We start from the raw sequence: 21,310 nt of genomic DNA, 5'->3' as shown, positions 1-21,310 counted from the left end.
GTTTCTATTGTTGCTAATTATTATTTGATAATAATTTATGTGTTTAATTCCTTATTTTTAGCTACAAATTATTTCGACAATAGTCAAGAAAACCAAGGTACTGAAACGAATCCAACAGGCACAGAGATTACTACAAGTAAGTATTATTAAAATTGGTTCCAATTCTTAATTCTTACTAATTTCTGTCATTATTGCTGCAATAAAATCACGTAATAAATGCCGATTTAAAAATCTGAGAAAAATTCCTTAAAACTGACGAATTTAAAATCAGGCGATGAACGGATAATAAATGAAACAATAAATGGTCCCTGCTGATACGTTATCGACAAGATCGTTGTTGGATTGCGATCACCACCTGCGTTCTAACTGGTTTCTCTGTCAATAATTTAAAAGATCATTAGAAATTTGAAGTTATTGCATCTTGGTCGGAAACTTGGGTCATTGAGCGCTCTAGTTAGAACCCCAAGATACAACAAATATTTATTTGGTCACAACAACACAAAACTTCATATTAATTGGATTCTTCGGACTATTATTCTTATCTTGAGCGTTATTTTTATAACGCTTCAGTCGATGTGACCTCTGACCTTCATATGTATCTTGTCGAACTCGGTAATCTTTCTATCGAACCTGAACGGACCCCCTCATTTAACTCCGTGGGATAGCATGATCTCGTTCTGTCAGCTATACTTGAGTAGAAGTCATAAGCAATTTGCGATTGTATTTTGAATGTCGCCCCCACTGAGGATTGAACCTTCAACCTCCAAAGAATGTAACTTTACAATTGAATTTTACCAAGTACATTATCCACTACGCCATGAAAATCTAATATGGATTTCAGGAGCTTTATACATATTTTGTTTTCTAAATGTAAGATCTTACTACTTATCATTATATAATAATGTGAAAATAACACTCAAGATGAGAAAAGTAGTCCCAAGAATCCAAATAATACGAATAATTAATCCTCATCTAAAAAATGTCAGAAATGTATATACAAAAAGTTTTATCACCAATGTGATGGGAGAAAAAAGCTAATGAATTTTATTGGTGCTTTTGTTCGGGGGATTTATTTGAAAAGTCATTTTTCGTCTTATCTTTTTAGTATTAAATTAGCCCCTCCCTTCACTCTTTGTATAACCTTTAGAGCTCGTTCTTTTCATTGAGAATTGTTACTTGAGATTAATATTTTGATTGGGTAACTAATAGCAGATCTTTTCACATTTTTTATTCATTTTTTTATTGGTCAATCGGTTCATGAATTTAGGGTGACCTCCAAACCAAGCCGTAATATAAAAACTTCATCCACTGCACTGCAGGTATTATCAGTTTAACAGTCACTTTTTAGACCGTTATTTATTAGTATGATTATTATATACATTCCTATCGTATATTTAACGTAATTAGCTACTCCTTAGAATAATTTTGATAACTTGATTGTTATTTTTTTTTTGTTTGTTTATCAGTTTGCCCTACACTTTATTTACTGCGGGACTTGCTTCAAACAGGAAATGGAATCACGGGTCAAATCGTGTTCCGTTCCTCATTCTAACTATTGTTAGACACCGCGATAACTATAACTTCCTCCTTTTTTGGTATTTGTCCATTTCATATTTGCCGCTGCATATATACGCAACTGGTCCTTTAACAAAAGACCATCGAAAACCCCATATTAAGTTTTCTGCGACAAAAGAAAACAAATCTGAGCAGAATGCATGTATTTGGCTCAACTTACTTCGTACTTATAAATAAAAAAAGCCTATAAAATATCAAAAGTGACCTAGGTATATTCCTTGGATAGAACAAAGAAATTCCAGCAGATCTGGTATTTTTTCCAGACAAAAATACAATAAAAATAATTCGATGTATAAAATTCACAGATACGTTTAATTTCAAACACGAAAATCCATTATATGAAAACATGAAGAGGACAAATCAACATTTTCTCATATTTATGCATTAAATGCCGATAACGAAGTCGATACCGACGCAGACAAAATATTAATAATGATGACAACGATGATGCTGATGCTCATGTTAAAAGTACTCCAGAACGATATCCCCCTCCAAATAGAAGACCTAATGTTTTAGTTGTCGACAATTTCGAAGATTATAAAGTCTGCGCGAGCCTTTTCTAGTCTCACACAAAAACACGCGTTCACATCTCAAGCCATATTTCTTGTCATATACATACGCGCACACAAACATACGTGCGCGCACGTATACACACGTAGATGTCTTCACGTTCATGTACATACACCCACATTCACGTGCATACACACACGCTAACGTACACACATGTACGCACACATACGCGCACACGTACGCACACATGGGCAACATCACTTCCCCCTTTCAAAGGAAATCCACACATGCGCAAAAGACCACTGGAAACAACTATAAAAGCAAGAGACAAGCTGTTTCCAGCCCTTTTCGGACCAGCTTCCGAGCTGGGCGGTCTACGGACAGACAGCGTGCATTTTCGGCAGGCGCGCATGCGCGTGCCTCACGCCACTTGCTACTATGTGGGACAAAAAGCTAACAGACTGTACGTACATATTATACACTTTCTCTCTCCATGAACTGGATTGACATTCTCATTCTTTCTCTCTCTATATATATATACAACTTGTGCCTGAGAACACCACCGCGTAACTGACTGCTAACATGGCGCGCAGTTTAACTGATGTCAACCCTCTATCCTTTTCTTTGTCTACACGCTGGACTATCATTCCCATTTTACACTACATTACTCACTTCTCTTCCCACGCGCGAACAAACGATAGTGACCCGAACGTGAGATGAATACACATTTCCTTTTCTTTCTATACTACCAGTCCCGCAACAAACGATGGTGACACCCGCGTGGACATGAACACGTGTTACACCTAAAACATTCATATTTTCAACAGTAAATAAACGACACGTTTATTCTATCCAGCAATTGAGTTTTTGTTTCCTTCATTCCATTCGTTTCATTATTTTCTTTTGTAACGGGATTAGCATTTATATATCCTAGTCCTTTACAAGTCGAATATTGTTATTCCATAGGAAATACGCTAAGAAGCTTCACTGAAGCAGTAGGAGTGTCAGAAGCCGCCATTGAAAACTATTGAATTTGATTATATAGACTCTCTCTGTTTCGAAGCTTATAATCAATATGAAAATGTAATTTCAAACCGTAATTTTTTCCAATAGAATGAGGAAAGACCAAATTTTAAAATAATGAAAGGTTTAATCGAAAAAAATACAATATTTTTCTTTCATTTCACGAAATTCAACAAATGTTAACTGATACCAAATCTATTAAATATATATAAATGCCAAAAGATCACTTGATGACACTCTATTTCAAGAAGTCATCCGCTATCACCGTACCAAGTGGCCAAAAGTATCCCCAAACAACCTGTTACTACCTTTCTTCCAACGGAAATCTTCCATATCTGAAGTTGATGGTATACCTCTCCTTGCTGAACGGGTCATCATTCCCTCATCACTGCAAAACAGGGTCTTAAAGCAATTCCATTTCGGACACAGTCGAATGAAAGCGTTAGCACGCGGATACGTTTATTGGCCAAAAATAGATAAGCAACTGGAAGATCTTGCACGCACTTGCAGTAAATGTCAGCTAGCAGCTAAATCTCCTCGGAAGTCTGTAATTTCTTCATGGCCTGTTCCAGATTCTCCTTGGTCACGCCTCCACATAGATTTTGCAGGACCCACCGATGGACAATTTTTTCTCCTTGTTGTAGACGCCTACAGCAAATGGCCCGAAATATTTCAAATGAACCGCATCACTTCTGAGGAAACAATTTCCAAACTTCAGTAAATGTTCAGCAGGTTCGGTATTCCCGAGACTTTGGTCCCTGACAATGGCACCGCTTTTAGCTCAGCCAAGTTCTCCACCTTCTGTGAACAAAATGGTATCAACCACATTCGCACAGCACCGTTCCACCCAAAATCGAACGGTCAAGTCGAACGACTTGTGGATACCTTTAAAAGAGCCCTTTTAAAACTCAGGGGAGAAGGGTCAAGATCGGAAATTCTGGAAACGTTCTTGATAAGCTATAGGGCAACACCAAACCCTAACACACCAAACAATACCTCACCAGCTGAATGCTTGATGAATCGGAAAATCCGATTGCACATTGATGTTCTACGTCCAAAACCACATCATCCCATCAAGAGGGACACAAAAATGGAATGGCAGTACAACCGCCATCATGGCTCTGTCCAAAGAACATTCTCTCCGGGTTAACAAATCCTAGCAAAGGATTACCGCAACAACAACGACTCATGGACTCAAGGTTACATTATACAAAGAATTGGAAATGTAACATACAAGGTTAAAGTCCAAGATTCAATTTGGATTCGACACGCTAACCAACTGCGACCATCACATCTTCCAGACAAAGTACAACAAGATCCTTCTATTCCTCTAAACATCTTGTTGGACACCTTCAACTTGCCTCAACAGCCACCAGAAGCTTCTCAGAGCACTGAAGCTGGATTGCAGGACCCAAACATCCGGAAGTCAGCTCGCACCCGCTATCCAACACAACACTTACAGGTGGATCCCCAACTTAAGTCGTACAAGCGACATAATTTATGTTAATAAAAAACTATTTAGTTTACTTACCTGCCTTGTTCTATTATTTTGAAACATGAAATATTAAAAAACTGACATTGCAATTGATATGAAAAAAAAAAGAATTCTGTCGTAAAACAACTATTTCAATTAGTATAGCATGATAGGGATACGTTAACACCAATTACATCTCACAGATTGTCCTCAATAAGAATTTAGCGCCCAAAACATGATGTTCTATTTTTTTTACCAGCACGAATATATATAAATATATACACGCACGTATACATACACACATATACATATATATACACACATAGACACACTCTCTTTCTCTCTCTCTCTCTGTCTCTCTCTCTCTCTCTCTCATACACACACACACACACATATATATATACACATATATAATATATAAAGACAAATAGAGATAAAAGCAAAAGAAATGAAATATGAAAAAAGGAAAAAAAAAACTAAGTAAATGTACGATCTTCTAAGGGTTCGTGGAAAGAAAGAGAATGTTAATTAACAGAGAGGGGGAGGGAAAGATATATAGAAAAAGAGAAAGCCCAGATAAATGAATGCAAGGTAGGAAGGATAGAAGATGGAAAACAGTGAGAAACCGGTCAGAAATAGACTAGACAGACAAAAAAAGAGACAGAGGGGGAGAAATAAGGTAAAAAAAAATCAAGCATGATAGAGCATGGGAAATGAGAGTTAGCAAAGAGGAGAATTAAAGTGTGAAAGGCCATAATGATTTTCTATCCCTGGAACAATACGACATACGTATATATAACTGGAAAGAAAATAAAAAAAATATATGCACATATTTATGCAATAGTTGTTTTATATAGAAAGTGACCTTCGTGTATATGAAGCTCCATTTGTTTTATATATTTTATTAAGGATATATTTATAAAAATATATATCGGCTTTAAGTAAATTAAAGAAAAGGCATTCCTAATGAGCACGGGTGTAAAGAGGATATAATCACGAAAAGAATTTGATAATCATCTATATGGGTAGAAACATTATTTGTTTGGGGAGAAGAGAGCTCAACTGTGTTAAAGGTGCTAGCTTGACTCATAAGGTCAGAGGGAGGACTGTAACGTTAGTTAGTTAGTGTGTACGATGAGAGAATTATTATTTGTTAAAAAGCTAGGAGAGCAGTGGCTTAGGTTATTATCAAATAGATTTATATTAGATATATGGAGAGGGGAGTAAAATATGGTTTGTAGCAGATGAGAGAGATTGGTAAACGTGAGGGTTTGTAGCATAATTTAGATTATTCGAAGGGAGTTCAGTAATGGTGCGGGGGTAAACCACATGTTTGTGTTCACAATCATTATCGAGGAGGCATTGGCGGGAGATTTTGCAATTGTATTTGAGAGAGTTTGTATAGAATGTATTATCAGATTGCATTTGTTTAATTTTTCTATTGTTTGAATTAATGATATTTTGCGCAAAATTGGGCACAGTTGAGAAAGAGATTTTAACTGAGTCTTTATTCGGGATAGAATTATATTTATGGGGGTGTTTAAAAGAATTGTCTAATATTTAACAAAATTCTTTAGGAATATTAGTTTTAACGTTATTATAAGGAGGATTTCAAGTCTCACCTTACAGCCAGGCTGACTTTGTATCGGAGTGTCCTTCTTCTAGCCTTTGCTTAAAGAGGTACAAGGTCTGATTATACCGTCAGCTGCTCTGTCACTTGCAAACAACGGGGGGGGGGGTCATGAAAAGGTAACATGCAAGCAGTTAAGAGGCAGAGGCTGTAGATTATATAGGCCTAAGACTAGCTTAACCACCTATTACGCATGCACTCTAATCACCCCTAGAGCCAATCTATTAACCAAACGCAACAAGGGGCTGTTAGAGCCAACCAACTGCAACCACTCCCTCACAATACAATGTGACGAATGCTCCCGACTATTCCGAGCCCAAATTGTTTTTTCCAGACACAAAAGTACTCACCATTCTAATAATGACTAAAATTCTCACGAAACTCATAAAGCTTTCTCTTCTGCTTCTTTTCTGTATTGGACTTGGCAACTATGATATTGGTGCATGAATGCATGCCGACGACGACGAAGGAGGATTAGACCATAAATTATTTTCTTCTTAGTATTTTTCATGTCAGTCAGTGGTTTAAGATTTAGTTATTTATAGTTTTTATTTTTATTTTTAGAACCATTAGTTCCATTTTGAAAATTAGTTTTGTTAATCGCCATATTATAAGTAACAATTCCTGAGCGATTTTTAGGTTTATAAGAGAATAGAAGATTCCTCGGATATAACCTGAATTAAACAATGCATTATTATAAAAGTGATACTTTTATTCGAAGATCGAGAAATTGACCGAAAGTTTAGGTAATCTATTGGAGACGATTGGAATGACAGAATTAATCATGGAATTAGGGTGGTTTGATACTTTAATGATAAATATTATTATAAGGGCTGAAGGACCCAGAATTTAAGTCGAGAGTGACATCAAGAAAGTTAGAAATTTGTTCTTACTGTCAAAAGTGATAGTTAATCCGAATTCTTGGGAAAAAATTCGGATGTCAGTTATGTTTAACAGTAACAAAAAGTGCGTCATCTCTGTATTAACCGCTCTTTCTATCTCTGTTTTTTAAATTTAATTCTAAGTTCATTTAAAAGGAATAATCCAACTAAGTCAGTAATCCTAGCTGAGCCAGAAGAACCCACGATAATATCAAAATTGATCGGGGTATCATTTCTGGTCCAAAGTTTGTTGTCAAAAGAGAGGAGAGATTTTCTGGAAAGTAGAATAAGATTAATTTCAAAATAAGTTTGTTAGGTCTAAATTATTTTTGGGTAAAATTAGGGTCTTGTTAAGGAGGATAGGGAAAATAGATTGATACTAGTTGTCATATCAAATGTGATAAAGCTTAAAAAGGATTTATGCTTAAGGTTAGAAAACCAATTAATTACATTCTCTGATGATTTCCACGGAGGGAAATAAATTTTATTTTCCAAATTAGGAACAATTCTATCCAAATTTGTTCTGCTGATTTTTTTTCTTATTCAGATTTAGATGTGCATATTAGTCTGATGGATGAGTTTACATGGAAGTTTTTCATGATCTTTAAGGGAAAATCTAGGGATGGCTGAAGTTAGAATTTCAGTATGATTATATAAGTTCAGATTTAAGTAAAGATGTGGCTCTATGTGATAAATCGAGTTATAGGATTTATTAAGTTCTTTGTATTGATAATCAAGTTTGTAATAATTTTTGTTTTATCAGCAAAAATAGCAAACGAAGTGTTTACTATTTGTGCAAAATTATTAATTATATTTATAGCAGGGTTAATGCATTTCTTTTCTGAGAATAATTAGGCGCTTTTACATTCGTCAAGAAGGACATTATGGTTATGGAAATTAATGGACTTTAAGTCATAGTGAAATGCTACTAGTCTTTCCGCGTTTTTCATTTTCTAGTAGGAATTAACAGAGATGCCTAGGCCAAGAGAATCAATATTGTCAGGGTGGTCATTTGCGGGGATAGTAGAGGGTTATTTATTATTGAGAGATTTACATTTAACATCATAAATATAGATAGATAGGCATCATTAGAGAGGGTTGGTATATTCTCCAATCTCTGGTCCCCCCTCGCCAATCCTTCATGATAAACACCCGTCTAGCTAAAACCACTGTCAGTAATTTCCCCCACTCTTTATCTGTGCCTAAATCAAAACGTAGATTCCATGAACATAGCTTTTTTCTGAGAAGTGCACGCCTATGGAATTCTCTTCCGTTTGCCTGTTTCCCACCTGACTACAACTTGGACGTCTCCAAGTCCAACATAAACAAATTCCTGGTTAATCGCTCCCTTAAGTAAGACACTTTATCAAATCTCCAATACCAACTATTACTACGATATTATCCCATTGATTATTGTACACAAAATAACCCTTATCCCCGAGTGGCTTCCGGGCCTTGATAAGTGGTGATCCCCATGTAAAAAAAATCCTTAGGGGAAAGCGGCATAAGCATTTCATTGAACATATCAAGGTAGGCAAGAAAAGCTCAACCATAAAATGTAATAAAAATTAAGCTGAAAAATAAATGTTTAATGGTAAAGCAAACATATCTAGATTTTAAAAAAAGTTCTACCTGGTTAAGAGGGGCAAACAATAGAACAAGCTAAAATAAACCGTAAAGTTACATATGAACTTTATTACATTACCAAGTCAATAAAGGTTACAATAAGAGGAATAAGGGAGAAACCTCTTTAGGCTATGGCATTTCGAAGCTAAATACTTCTCTTCAGAATAGGAAAAAAAACATTATACAAAAGTAAAGATAAAAAGACAACACTGATTTTTAAAATATTCAGATTAGAAATGGAAAAAGTTTTGAAATTATCACGCATATTTTTGCAAGTACTCGGAACCTTTATTACTGTTTTTGATTATAAAAAAAGAGTAATTCTGTAGTATTTAACACTGCTTGCCTAAATGAAGAAAGGCTGCTTTGAGTATGTACACAATTGTTTAACAAAAAATATTAGCACACACTCACACACACAGACACACCCTTTTCGCTATATATGTTTTTCAGAAAAGCAACTGCCTCCAGCCAAGATCGGGAAGAGATCGTCTAGGAAAAAATATGCACTTATAACCCCTAGGCTATTTGGCTGCTGCTAATATATCTGAAATTATAATGATAAACATTGTCAAATGCCGGAAACTTCATTTTGCTTGTATTTATATGCTAATGACAGTATGCCCGTAAACTCAGACCCTAAAAAAAACATATTTTAGTCATTCACAGGTAAATTATTGTTTTGTATCACAGCTCATTGGTGCGACTAGACAAGCAGTTACCTCTACTGTATCCCCATCGAGGTGTGTATATATTCCGTACATATATGCACCTGTATGTAACATGTGATCACCTAGTTTTCAAAATGTCATAAAACAATTTGTCTGGTGTATCTTCACATATAACGAAAAATAAAAGATGAAGTAAATATCTTTGTATCTTTTTTTTTTTAATTTTTTTACATTTATTTACAGAAGAAGAATACACTTACAATGTTGAAATGTCTGATTGTTTACTCGTAGATAGCCAAAGCAGTTAAGATTTATTTTTATAAGTCCTTCTTAGATGATAGATGAATTTTCGCATTGATATTGTATGATTTCCATTTGGCAACAAACTTTGACAACGTAATGTTTCTTTGGAAAAACAGTGTTTAGTTATACTATGAATTTATTTTTCCAGAAATGTGTGTAATATGATTCTGATCTGTAATTGTATCGATTAACCATACTGGAGACTGACTCAGTTTCTATAAATAATCGTGTTAATTATTGCACGATAAACATATTCTTTCCTTTCGTTTTTTAGCTACAGATTTATTAGACTATGACCAAGAAACCGAAGACTTTGAAACGAATTTAATATCCACGGAGACCACTGCAGGTAAGTGTATTATTAACATATGTTCTACTTGTAAATTCATGCTAATTTATGCCCCCTTTTTAGCTCAATGGAATCAAATAATAAACGGTCTTCTAGGTATGGTCTTCTCCTGTTAAAAAGACAAAAATCATATATATATATATATATATAGCTTAATGTAAAATGAAAAGAGAAAGATCAATTTCACAAAAGGAGACTTATCCGGATAATGCCAAGCTCAACAATAATTATTGGAGCTTATACAACAGGACAACAAGAGTATGAAATGAAGACGCAAAACTATATATAGGTAGATATAGAACGGATCATTTATTGAATAATGGAATACAGGCAAAATTTGGGGGATAGAAGAGACTCTTTATGCCAGGGCATTTCGAAGCCTATTGCTTCTCATCAGAAGAGTAGAGAAGGTGCTAGGTAGCATGGGGGAGATGCGGCGTCTAGCGTAAGGTTCATTAGGGATGAAAAAGATTAAGAGGAATTATAGAATGTTGGGGGAAGCTTTATTGAATTCTAAATAAATAAGGAGAAGCTTATTATATATAGTATGATATATAAGAATATATATCGTCTTTAACATAGTATTGAGATTAAGGGGTATATGTATTATGGTTGAATAGGGGGTGTATTGTTGCTGTGTGGTAATTTATTTTAACGGTTTGTGGGGTGTCTATTTTCTATGGAGTGGGTAATTTTGATTAATTTGGGGGATTATGTAAGGTTGTAAAACTGAAAGGTAATATGCGGCAATATATTTATAAGTTTCTACTGTTATGATATAGGGAGTATGATCATAAGGGGGGGCTGTCGGAGATTAGGGTGGCAGTGACTATGAGTGTGTATAACTTGATGTAAAAGGTTAAGTATACATATTGATGTTAAAGTGGGGGGGGGTAAGGAAACCATAGCTACTTATGAGAGTAGTAAAAATATACCAAATAATAATAAGGTAATTATAATAGTACGAAAGATAATAGTCATGACAATTATAATAATAGTAGTAATAATAAAGCTGAAAATAAATAAGATGTAAAATTGAATATTAAAAAAAAATAATTTAGATGTAAAATTGAATATTAAGAAAAATAAAATAAAATAAATAAAATAAAAATAAAGGCCAAATTAAAAGTAAACATTAAAATTAAACATTAAATATAATGTTACCAATAGCTGTGATAAAATTAAATTCCAAATTACTGTTAATAACAGTGAAAATGGAGATAATGGTAGCGGTTATGCTAGCAATGACGGGGGATAATAATAATGATATCAATTATAATGATGATTATAATAATAATGATGATGATAAAAACAATAATGATAATAACAATAGTAATAGCGTTAAAAACAATGCAGTAATAATAATGATAATAATAAAGACAGTAGTAACAATACTTCTACCACTACCTCCAACATCACCACCACCATTACCAATAATAATAATAATGTAAATACTATTAATACTAATTATTAGGGGTGTGTAAAAGAAAGGGATACAGACAAGTGGGGGGGGGTTAGAATAGCAGGTTTCTATAGCTCATCACGATACACACACTCTCTTTTCCTCTATTTCACACACACACATACATACACATGTATATAGTTAATCATATTCTAATCTACGTTGTATTTGTCTACAAGTATCAGTGATTTCGTTTAATTTGACAAAAGAATCATTTTCCAAGATTCTATGGATTTTCTTTTCTGAAAGAAATAACTCTTCACGCTGAATGTCACTTTAATCTGATTTGAACTGAATGAATGGTCTATTATTTTAGATGCGGATTATGATAAAAAGGACACTGGAGCAAAACCAAGCCGAACAGGTTCGAATAACAATTTCTAAAGATGACCTCAGCTTTTTAGTTCTTAGTAGTTTTTAATCAATTATAATTTTATTTGCTTAGATTGAAATGTTGTTACATTTTATACTACTGATGCAATTCTCGTTACATTTTACACTACTGATGCAATTCTCTATCTATATAAAAGCCAAGTACGTCCAAGGATGGAATACTGTTGCCATATCTGGGCAGGAGCTGCCAAAAACAGCTTATCCTGCCTTGACAGAGTACAAAATAGACTTCGTGGTTTAGTGGGGGATGCCCTTTTCTCTACCCTGCAACCTCTCTCCCACAGAAGAGACGTTGCGAGCCTATCCTTGTTTTATCGTTATTTTCATGGCAGGTGCTCGTCTGAACTCCAATCCCTGGTGCCCCCTCGCCAATCTTTCACGAAAAACACCCGTCTAGCTGAATCCACTGTGAAAAATTTCCCCCACTCTATATCTGTGCCTAAATCAAAACGCGGATTCCATGAACAAAGCTTCTTTCTTAGAACTGCACGCTTGTGGAACTCTGTTCCGTCTGCCTGCTTCCCTCCGGACTACAACTTGGATGTCTTCAAGTCCAATGTTAACAAATTCCTAATGAACCGCCCCCCTAATTAAACACTTCATCAAATCTCCACACTAACGCAATGTACTTGCAATAACCCTTATCCCTGAGTGGCTTCCGGGCCTTGATAAGTGGTGATCACTGTGTAAAAAAAAAAATAATAACATTTTAATAATGTCTCATTGATCACTAACTAATCATCACTTAAATAAGACATGAATTAAATTTAATGAATTTTATTATGTAGATATTGTACCTATTTACAATGCCTCCCCACGGGACAGAGTTAGACACCAGGGTCGTTTTTTAACGTGGAGAAAAGGTACAAAAATAAAAATTGTCTCAGTCGTGAAGGATTTCTCCTCCACCGAAAGAGAACAAGAAATAGAAGTGCAGCATCTGAAGAACAGATACTACACTTTGATCTTGTCCCGAAGTGTAGACAAGAATGAAACAGACATTGGATCAAGACCACGCAAACTTAATCAATGTTTTTAATGAAATATAATCTTTCAGTTTTATTAAAAAACACACACATGAAACCTCAAATGTCTGTTGACGTTTTTTTTTTCTTTCTTTTAATTTATTTGTTATTAATTAATTTAACTTGCATAAACTCTGATCAAGTTATTAAAAAGACAGGAAATTCTGATTCAACAAAATAAATATCACATCTTTATTCTTAGCAACAACTGGCTATTAAGCTATTAAACACATCTTTTCAATGATCAGAATTAGAAGTCAGTTAAATAAATATAAATTGAAGTTAATTAATCTTTAATGTAAACACGAATACTGTTAATAAAAGCAACTTAAGAGAATAAAAGTATAACCTAACCTAACAATAATAGAAATTGTTATTTCATTTTTTTTTATTCTAATTTTATTTTTAGATTCGAATTCCGTGACCAACAGACAAAAAGTCACCCAAAAAAGCACAACAACATCGGAACCTAAAACAACTGGTAAGAACTACCATTCGTTCATTGTATGATCTTTCATTGTATGACTTTTCATTGTATTGTTTTTCATAGTAAAATGTTAAGATAAGAATCAAATAATTTTCAATGATTTCTACAAAACAATTACTTTAATTTGACATTACATTATTTTACTCCATACATTGTCCCAGCTGAACGACAAATCTTGAGGTTCTGGCATTTTATTTTTTTTCTTAATTTATGTCTCTATAATTAATTTAACTTGATTAATAAGGTAATGTCGCACTAACAAAATAGCTCATCGTCTCACAATATAAAAAAAAACAACAGATTTTATATGAACTTAAATAAATTATTACAGTCTGTGAACTGATCGCCTAAGCCAGAGTGGCCGAGCAGTATTTGTAGATATAACATAATTTAGCGCAGTTTTAATTCTATTCAGTCGTTCAGCCAGGATTGCTCGAGCCCTATGTACTGTTCATAACTTGCCCTACGTGTGAATACACTTTATGTAAGATTTCAAATAATTAGACCAAAATTTGTCTGAGAAATTTCGTAGAGACCGCAGAGGTCAATTTTTTAAAACTTGGTCCCAGTTTTGACCCCTTAACATTTAGTATATTGGTCTTAAATTAAAATACAAATTTTTACCCATGTCCAAATTACCTACATCTAAAATTTCAAGTCTTTAGACCCAAAATTAGCGGAGTAATTTGGTAGAATCTGCAAAGGTAAACTCTTTCAACTTTAACTTTTTGGCAGCCAAATTTTCTCCCCCAAACTGATTAAAATACTTGCCGCATGTCTGAATACCCGTTATGTATAACCTTCATATGTTTAGACCCAAAATTGGCTGAATAGTTTGTTAGACACCGCAAAGGTAAAATCTTTTGAACTTTGACCCCTTGGCAGCTAAAATTTTCGACCCAAACCGATTAAAAAGCTTGCCCCATCTCTGAATAGCCTTTATGTAAAATTTCAAATGTTTAGACCAGAAATTGGCTTCGTATGCCGCATAAAGATAGTACCCGCTCTGTATTTATGTTTTATGGAACCATTATATCAAAATTGTATATATATATATATACTTGCCCGATTTTTTGTTAGTAATATTGTTGGAATCTGTTGACAGTTCAGTTGTTAAATTTTACTTCCACTAACTAGACACAAGTACACTCATTTATATGCATATGCATATATATATATATATATATATATATATATATATATATATATATATATATATATGCGTGTGTGTGTGTGTGTGTGTGTGTGTGTGTGTGTGTGTGTGTGTATTACATTTTGATGTTGGTAAATTTTCAGTGTATCTCATACATTTATATAAATATAAATATATGTATATATTGTCAACATTCTTTCTGAAAATAGCTACCCAGATATACATATTATAAACTACACGATTTTATAGTTCATCACGATACACACACTCTCTTTTCCTCTATTTCACACACACACATACATACACATGTATATAGTTAATCATATTCTAATCTACGTTGTATTTGTCTACAAGTACAGTGATTTCGTTTAATTTGACAAAAGAATCATTTTCCAAGATTCTATGGATTTTCTTTTCTGAAAGAAATAACTCTTCACGCTGAATGTCACTTTAATCTGATTTGAACTGAATGAATGGTCTATTATTTTAGATGCGGATTATGATAAAAAGGACACTGGAGCAAAACCAAGCCGAACAGGTTCGAATAACAATTTCTAAAGATTTTATTTTAAGATTCAAATATTAATAACTACATTTTATTTCAGTATTTAATTTATGTATTTCTGTTGTATTAAATGCTAGCTTTAATTTTTTTTTTTTTTTTTTTTTTTTTTTTTTTTTCTCGTCCATAAATGTTTATCTACCAAGTTGATCTTAAATATTGTATAATCAATCCATTATATTATCATTTTCAGTCCCCCACCCCTAATTTCTGGCTCCCATCTTATCTCGCAATTACTTATAACGTCACCAACTAACCTTCGGAAGAACCCCCCCCCCCCCCATCCGATTTTGTTTTATATCATAAGTTGCTTAAAACGTGATTAGTTAAAGTTCAGAATAAAATCACGCTTTCTCTTAACGGTTAATTTAAAAAAAAAATCTTCTGAACGCTATTAAAAGTTAAATTCTTCACTAGTTTGGAGACGGAATGCGTTGTTGTGATAAGTGATTTTCTCTATTAATTCGCACTTTTTATTTTAAGATTCAAATATTAATAACTACATTTTATTTCAGTATTTAATTTATGTATTTCTGTTGTATTAAATGCTAGCTTTAATTTTTTTTTTTTTTTTTTTTTTTTTTTTTTTTTCTCGTCCATAAATGTTTATTTATCTACCGAGTTGATTGCAAAAATAGATTACCTAATTGTACTCATTTTTAGTTCGTGGGAGGGGAATCTATCACCATACTTTCCCTTAAACAGGTCCGTTGGACTTTTATTAAGTACAATACTTAATAGTTATTTTTTATTTTTTATTTATTTATTTATTTATTTATTTTTTTTTTAATGGAGAGTAGAAAACGCATTGTGGATGCGTTATCGGCAGCTCCTGTTACTCTCGCTTCTTCTTATTTGTCCCTCAGTCCTCATTTTTTAAATGAGTGATTTTTCTGACAAAGGGAGAAGAAAAAGCTGTTTTCTAGGTTGGCAGTATTTTTGCGCGAACAGTTGGCAGAGTTGGTGGAAATTTTCTGTTTCTATGTCTATCCTTGTAGCCATGTCACTAGTAAGGGTGCTGGAGGTAAACGTTTTGTCTGGGCTGACGTTATCCGCCTGATAGTCAGGGACCCGAACCTTGGATTAACCACTAAGGAGGCTGTCCTATCAGCAGGTGCAAAGTACTGGGGCTGCTGTATTGCCATTTGGTGAATGGAATCTGGACCATGCAGTAGCTTCTGGTGGGGCCTCTCGATGCCATACTAGTGGGTAATTGTTACGGCTTTACCTTATCATGTGGTACAAAAAAAAAAAAAAAATTCTTCGTTTCTTTTTCTCTCTTAGTTTCCCCTCTCTGTCCTGCTCTAAGTAAATCTGTCGACCTAGTCCACAAATTCCAAAATTTCATCATGACAAGTTTCAAGAAAAAATACACGATTAAACCCGGTTCTCCAACTTCCAACGTAGACCCCTACTACCATGTCTCCTTCTCCAACATCAGGGGTCTACGTTCTAACCTTCCAGAGGTTGAAACCCAATTACAGGAGACTAAACCAGACCTTTTATTTTTAAGTGAAACTGGCATTGGACAGGCTATTTCCCTTGATGAGTTTGCAATTACAGGATACTCTAACTTAACTTCTAAATCTGACCCCCAAGATCGCCATGGGCATGGAATATGTGCCTATATTAAAGATAGCTTTCCATGTGGGAGGGACATCTCCAGGGAAGATCCTAACTTACCTTATATGTGCTTCCGGGTTGCTTTAGCTCACACTACTGCATTTATATTTACTCTCTATCGCCCCCACAACAGCGGAGTTACTATCTTTCAAAGCATATCTGAGAAAATTGACCAAGTCCTTTCTACTTATCCTTCAGCTAACATTCACGTATGTGGAGACTTCAATGTTCACAACGTCGAATGGTTGACCCACTCAAACAAGACCGATGATGAGGGGAGGTTCTGTCATGATTTCTCCATTGCCTATGACCTCACTCAGATTGTTCAGGAACCTACCCGTGTGCCCGATAATGACGGCCAGTATGCGAGCCTACTAGACCTTTTTCTCACAACTTGCCCTGAACTATGTTCAGTTTCTGTTCTGTCGCCTCTTGGATCTTCCGACCACTCTGTTGTATCAATTAAGATAAAAATGAAATGTAATAAGTCCCCAGACGTACCTCTTCATCGTACAGTATATCGATACACTAAGGCTGACTGGGATAGCTTCCGTACATTTATATCTGATCTACCTCTGCATTCCATGTTTAAAAAGGATGTGTCCTCTATAGTATTAGACCTAACTGAATGGTTAATTGTAGGTATTGACCATTTCATACCCTCTAAAAAATTTCAGCAAAAACCTAACAGCCAGCCATGGTTCTCTCCAGAATGTGCTGCTGCCATTGCGCACAGAAATCACTTTTTCCACTGCTTCAAACGTAATAGATGTATGGAAACTAAAGCCGTTTTCAGGACTGCCAGCAACCATTGTAAGAAAGTAATAAGGAACGCAAGAGAGTTGTATGCTCAATCTGTTAAGTCCAAAGTAGCTGAGCAGCGGCTTGGTTCCCACCAGTTTTGGCAAATAGCAAACAGAATCCTGAACAGAAGCGTGTGCTCCATCCCAACTATTATCAATGGATCTGAGGTAATCTCGTCAGCATCAGACAAAGCCAAACTCTTTGTCAAGAACTTTGCAGCTAATTCTACCCTTTGCGACCAAGACCGCCAACCCCCAATATTTCCTCTTGTATCAGAAAACACGCTATGTGATATACGTATATCTGTACGTGATGTTGCCAAGCTAATCAAAAACCTTGATTCCAGTAAAGCAACTGGCCCTGATGGTATTCCAATTATAGTACTCAAAAAACTTCAACCTGAACTAGCGCCCATACTTACAAAACTGTTTAAACGTTGTCTTAAGGAGAATAGTTTCCCATCTCCCTGGAAAATCTCATCAGTATGCCCTGTATTTAAGAATTCAGGTGATCGCTCATCCCCCTCTCAGTACAGGCCAATAAGTCTCCTGTGCGTCATGAGTAAGTTGCTAGAATCTGTATTAAATACAGAAGTAATCAAACATCTCAACAAAAATAACCTTCTTAGTGACACTCAATATGGTTTCCGTTCTGCTAGATCTACAGCAGATGTCCTTACAGTTATATCGCATAGGATTAGCAAATCTCTCGACGGTGGCAATCTTTCTAGGGCAATTGCTCTTGACATATCTAAAGCCTTTGATAGGGTATGGCATAAAGGTTTACTTCATAAGATCGCTAGCTATGGTATAGCTGGAAAAGTCTTCTCAATTATTAAATCATTTCTTTCTGATAGATTCATAAGAGTAGTAGTTGAGGGGCAAAAATCAGAAGCTCACAATATTAATGCCGGTGTCCCTCAGGGATCCATCCTGGGCCCAACTCTTTTCCTGATCTACATTAATGATCTTCCAAATCATATCCTTACATCATTTGTAGACATTTATGCTGACGACACTACCATTTATGGTACCACATCTAAGACAGTAAACGAGCAAGTTCTCTCCAATTCTCTCTCCTCTGATCTTGAGCACGTAGTACAATGGGGAAAGGAGTGGCTGGTTACTTTTAATGCATCTAAAACCAAGCTTCTCTCTTTACATCATCAACATTCTAATCCACATTTGTCATCAATTGAAATGAATGGCTCTCGTCTTCAGGAGGCCTCAAGTTTTGACAAGCTTCTGGGCTTGACCATTACTCCTGATCTTAAATGGAACACGTATATCAAATCTGTTGCCAAGGCCGCTGGAAAAATGGTGGGATCTTTCTATCGATCCAGTAGATATCTCACTGCTGATGCTATTCTCTATCTATATAAGAGCCAGGTACGTCCAAGGATGGAATACTGTTGCCACATCTGGGCAGGAGCTGCTAGAAAGAACTTGTCCTGCCTTGATAGAGTTCAAAATAGACTTCGTAGCCTCGTAGGAGATGTCCTTTTCTCCTCCTTGCAACCTCTATCTCACAGAAGAGATGTTGCGAGTTTGTCTCTGATGTATCGTTATTTTCATGGAAAGTGTTCAACTGAGCTTCAATCTATGGTCCCCCCTCGCCAAACTTTCACAAGAAACACTCGTCTAGCTGTAAACACTATCAATAATTTCCCCCACTCTTTATCTGTGCCTAAACCTAAACGTAGATTCCATGAACAAAGCTTCTTTCTTAGAACTGCACGCCTGTGGAATTGTCTTCCGTTTTCCTGCTTTCCGGCTGACTACAATATGGTTTTGTTCAAGTCTAAAGTAAATAAGTTCTTGATGAGCCGTTCCATATAAGTTATTAAATTTACCAAATTTTCATTACTAATGATTACTATATTGACCAACTTCTACTGTACACTCTTTAACCCTTATCCTTGAGTGGCCTCTGGGCCTTGATAATGTGGTGATGCCTTTGTAAAAAAAAAAAAAAAAAAAAAAAAAAAAAATGACCTCAGCTTTTTAGTTCTTAGTAGTTTTTAATCAATTATAATTTTATTTGCTTAGATTGAAATGTTCGTTACATTTTATAACATTTTAATAATGTCTCATTGATCACTAACTAATCATCACTTAAATAAGACATGAATTAAATTTAATGAATTTTATTATGTAGATATTGTAGACAAGAATGAAACAGACATTGGATCAAGACCACGCAAACTTAAGCAATGTTTTTAATGAAATATAATCTTTCAGTTTTATTAAAAAACACACACATGAAACCTCAAATGTCTGTTGATGCTTTTTTTTTCTTTCTTTAAATTTATTTGTTATTAATTAATTTAACTTGCATAAACTCTGATCAAGTTATTAAAAAGACAGGAAATTCTGATTCAACAAAATAAATATCACATCTTTATTCTTAGCAACAACTGGCTATTAAGCTATTAAACACATCTTTTCAATGATCAGAATTAGAAGTCAGTTAAATAAATATAAATTGAAGTTAATTAATCTCTAATGCAAACACGAATACTGTTAATAAAAGCAACTTAAGAGAATAAAAGTATAACCTAACCTAACAATAATAGAAATTGTTATTTCATTTTTTTTTATTCTAATTTTATTTTAAGATTCGAATTCCGTGACCAACAGACAAAAAGTCACCCAAAAAAGCACAACAACATCGGAACCTAAAACAACTGGTAAGAACTACCATTCGTTCATTGTATGATCTTTCATTGTATGACTTTTCATTGTACTGTTTTTCATAGTAAAATGTTAAGATAAGAATCAAATAATTTTCAATGATTTCTACAAAACAATTACTTTAATTTGACATTACATCATTTTACTCCATATATTGTCCCAGCTGAACAACAAATCTTGAGGTTCTGGCATTTTATTTTTTTTCTTAATTTATTCTCGCTTCTCCTATTTTGTCATTCAGTCCTCATTCAATGAGTGATTTTTCTGACAAAGGGTGAAGAAAAAGCTGCTTAAAGGTCGGTAGTACTTGGTGACCAGTAGTCTGAGATGTCGGAAATTTTTCTGTCTCTGTCTGTCCTTGTGGCCATGTCACTAGTAAGGGTGCTGGAGGTAAACGTTTTGTCTGGGCTGACGTTATCCGCCTGATAGTCAGGGACCCGAACCTTGGATTAACCACTAAGGAGGCTGTCCTATCAGCAGGCGCAAAGTACTGGGACTGCTGTATTGCCATTTGGTGAGTGGATCTTAACCATGCAGTAGTCTCTGGTGGGGCCTCTTGATGCCATACTAGTGGGTAATTGTTACGGCTTTACCTTTTCGTGTGCTACAAAAAAAAATTTTTCTTGTCTTTTTCTCTTTTACTTTCCCTCTCTGTACTGCTCTAACCAAGTATGCCGACCTATTCCACAAATCCCAAAACCTCAACATGAAATATCTCCAGAATAAAAACTCGATTAAACCCAGAACCCCATCTTCCAACGTAGACCCCTACTACCAGGTCTCCTTCTCCAACATCAGGGGTCTACGTTCCAACCTTCCCAAGGTTGAAACCCAATTACAGGAGACGAAAATGGAATATTATTCTAAGTGAAACTGGAATAGGGCCGACCACTTCCCTAGATGAGTTCATAATTAACGGATACTCTAATTTAACAGCTAAATCTGACACCGAAGATCGCCATGGGCATGGAATATGTGCCTACATTAAGGATGGCTTCCGTTTGGGATATCTCTAGAGAAGATCCTAATTTACCCTATATGTGCTTCAGGGTTGCACTTGCTAACA

The 21,310-nt window shown here is 34.9% G+C and overlaps 1 protein-coding gene across 2 annotated transcripts in view; it reads left to right on the top strand.

Annotated features, from left to right (window-relative positions):
• The window catches only part of LOC145290256 (uncharacterized), a 103,219-nt gene that overhangs the window by 76,496 nt on the left and 5,413 nt on the right, over positions 1 to 21,310 (top strand). For both annotated transcript variants that reach the window (XM_080136485.1, XM_080136475.1), the window contains 6 exons: positions 62 to 136; positions 9,968 to 10,042; positions 11,821 to 11,868; positions 13,332 to 13,403; positions 15,053 to 15,100; positions 20,169 to 20,240. In XM_080136485.1, the coding sequence (XP_079992611.1) occupies positions 62 to 136; positions 9,968 to 10,042; positions 11,821 to 11,868; positions 13,332 to 13,403; positions 15,053 to 15,100; positions 20,169 to 20,240 (390 nt within the window). The remainder of the gene's footprint in view (positions 1 to 61; positions 137 to 9,967; positions 10,043 to 11,820; positions 11,869 to 13,331; positions 13,404 to 15,052; positions 15,101 to 20,168; positions 20,241 to 21,310) is intronic.

This window comes from Euprymna scolopes, chromosome 1 (genome assembly GCF_053919585.1).
Source record: "Euprymna scolopes isolate OS-2025 chromosome 1, ASM5391958v1, whole genome shotgun sequence".
NCBI classification, from domain to species: domain Eukaryota; kingdom Metazoa; phylum Mollusca; class Cephalopoda; order Sepiida; family Sepiolidae; genus Euprymna; species Euprymna scolopes.
This window is presented reverse-complemented; position numbering and strand designations above follow the sequence as displayed.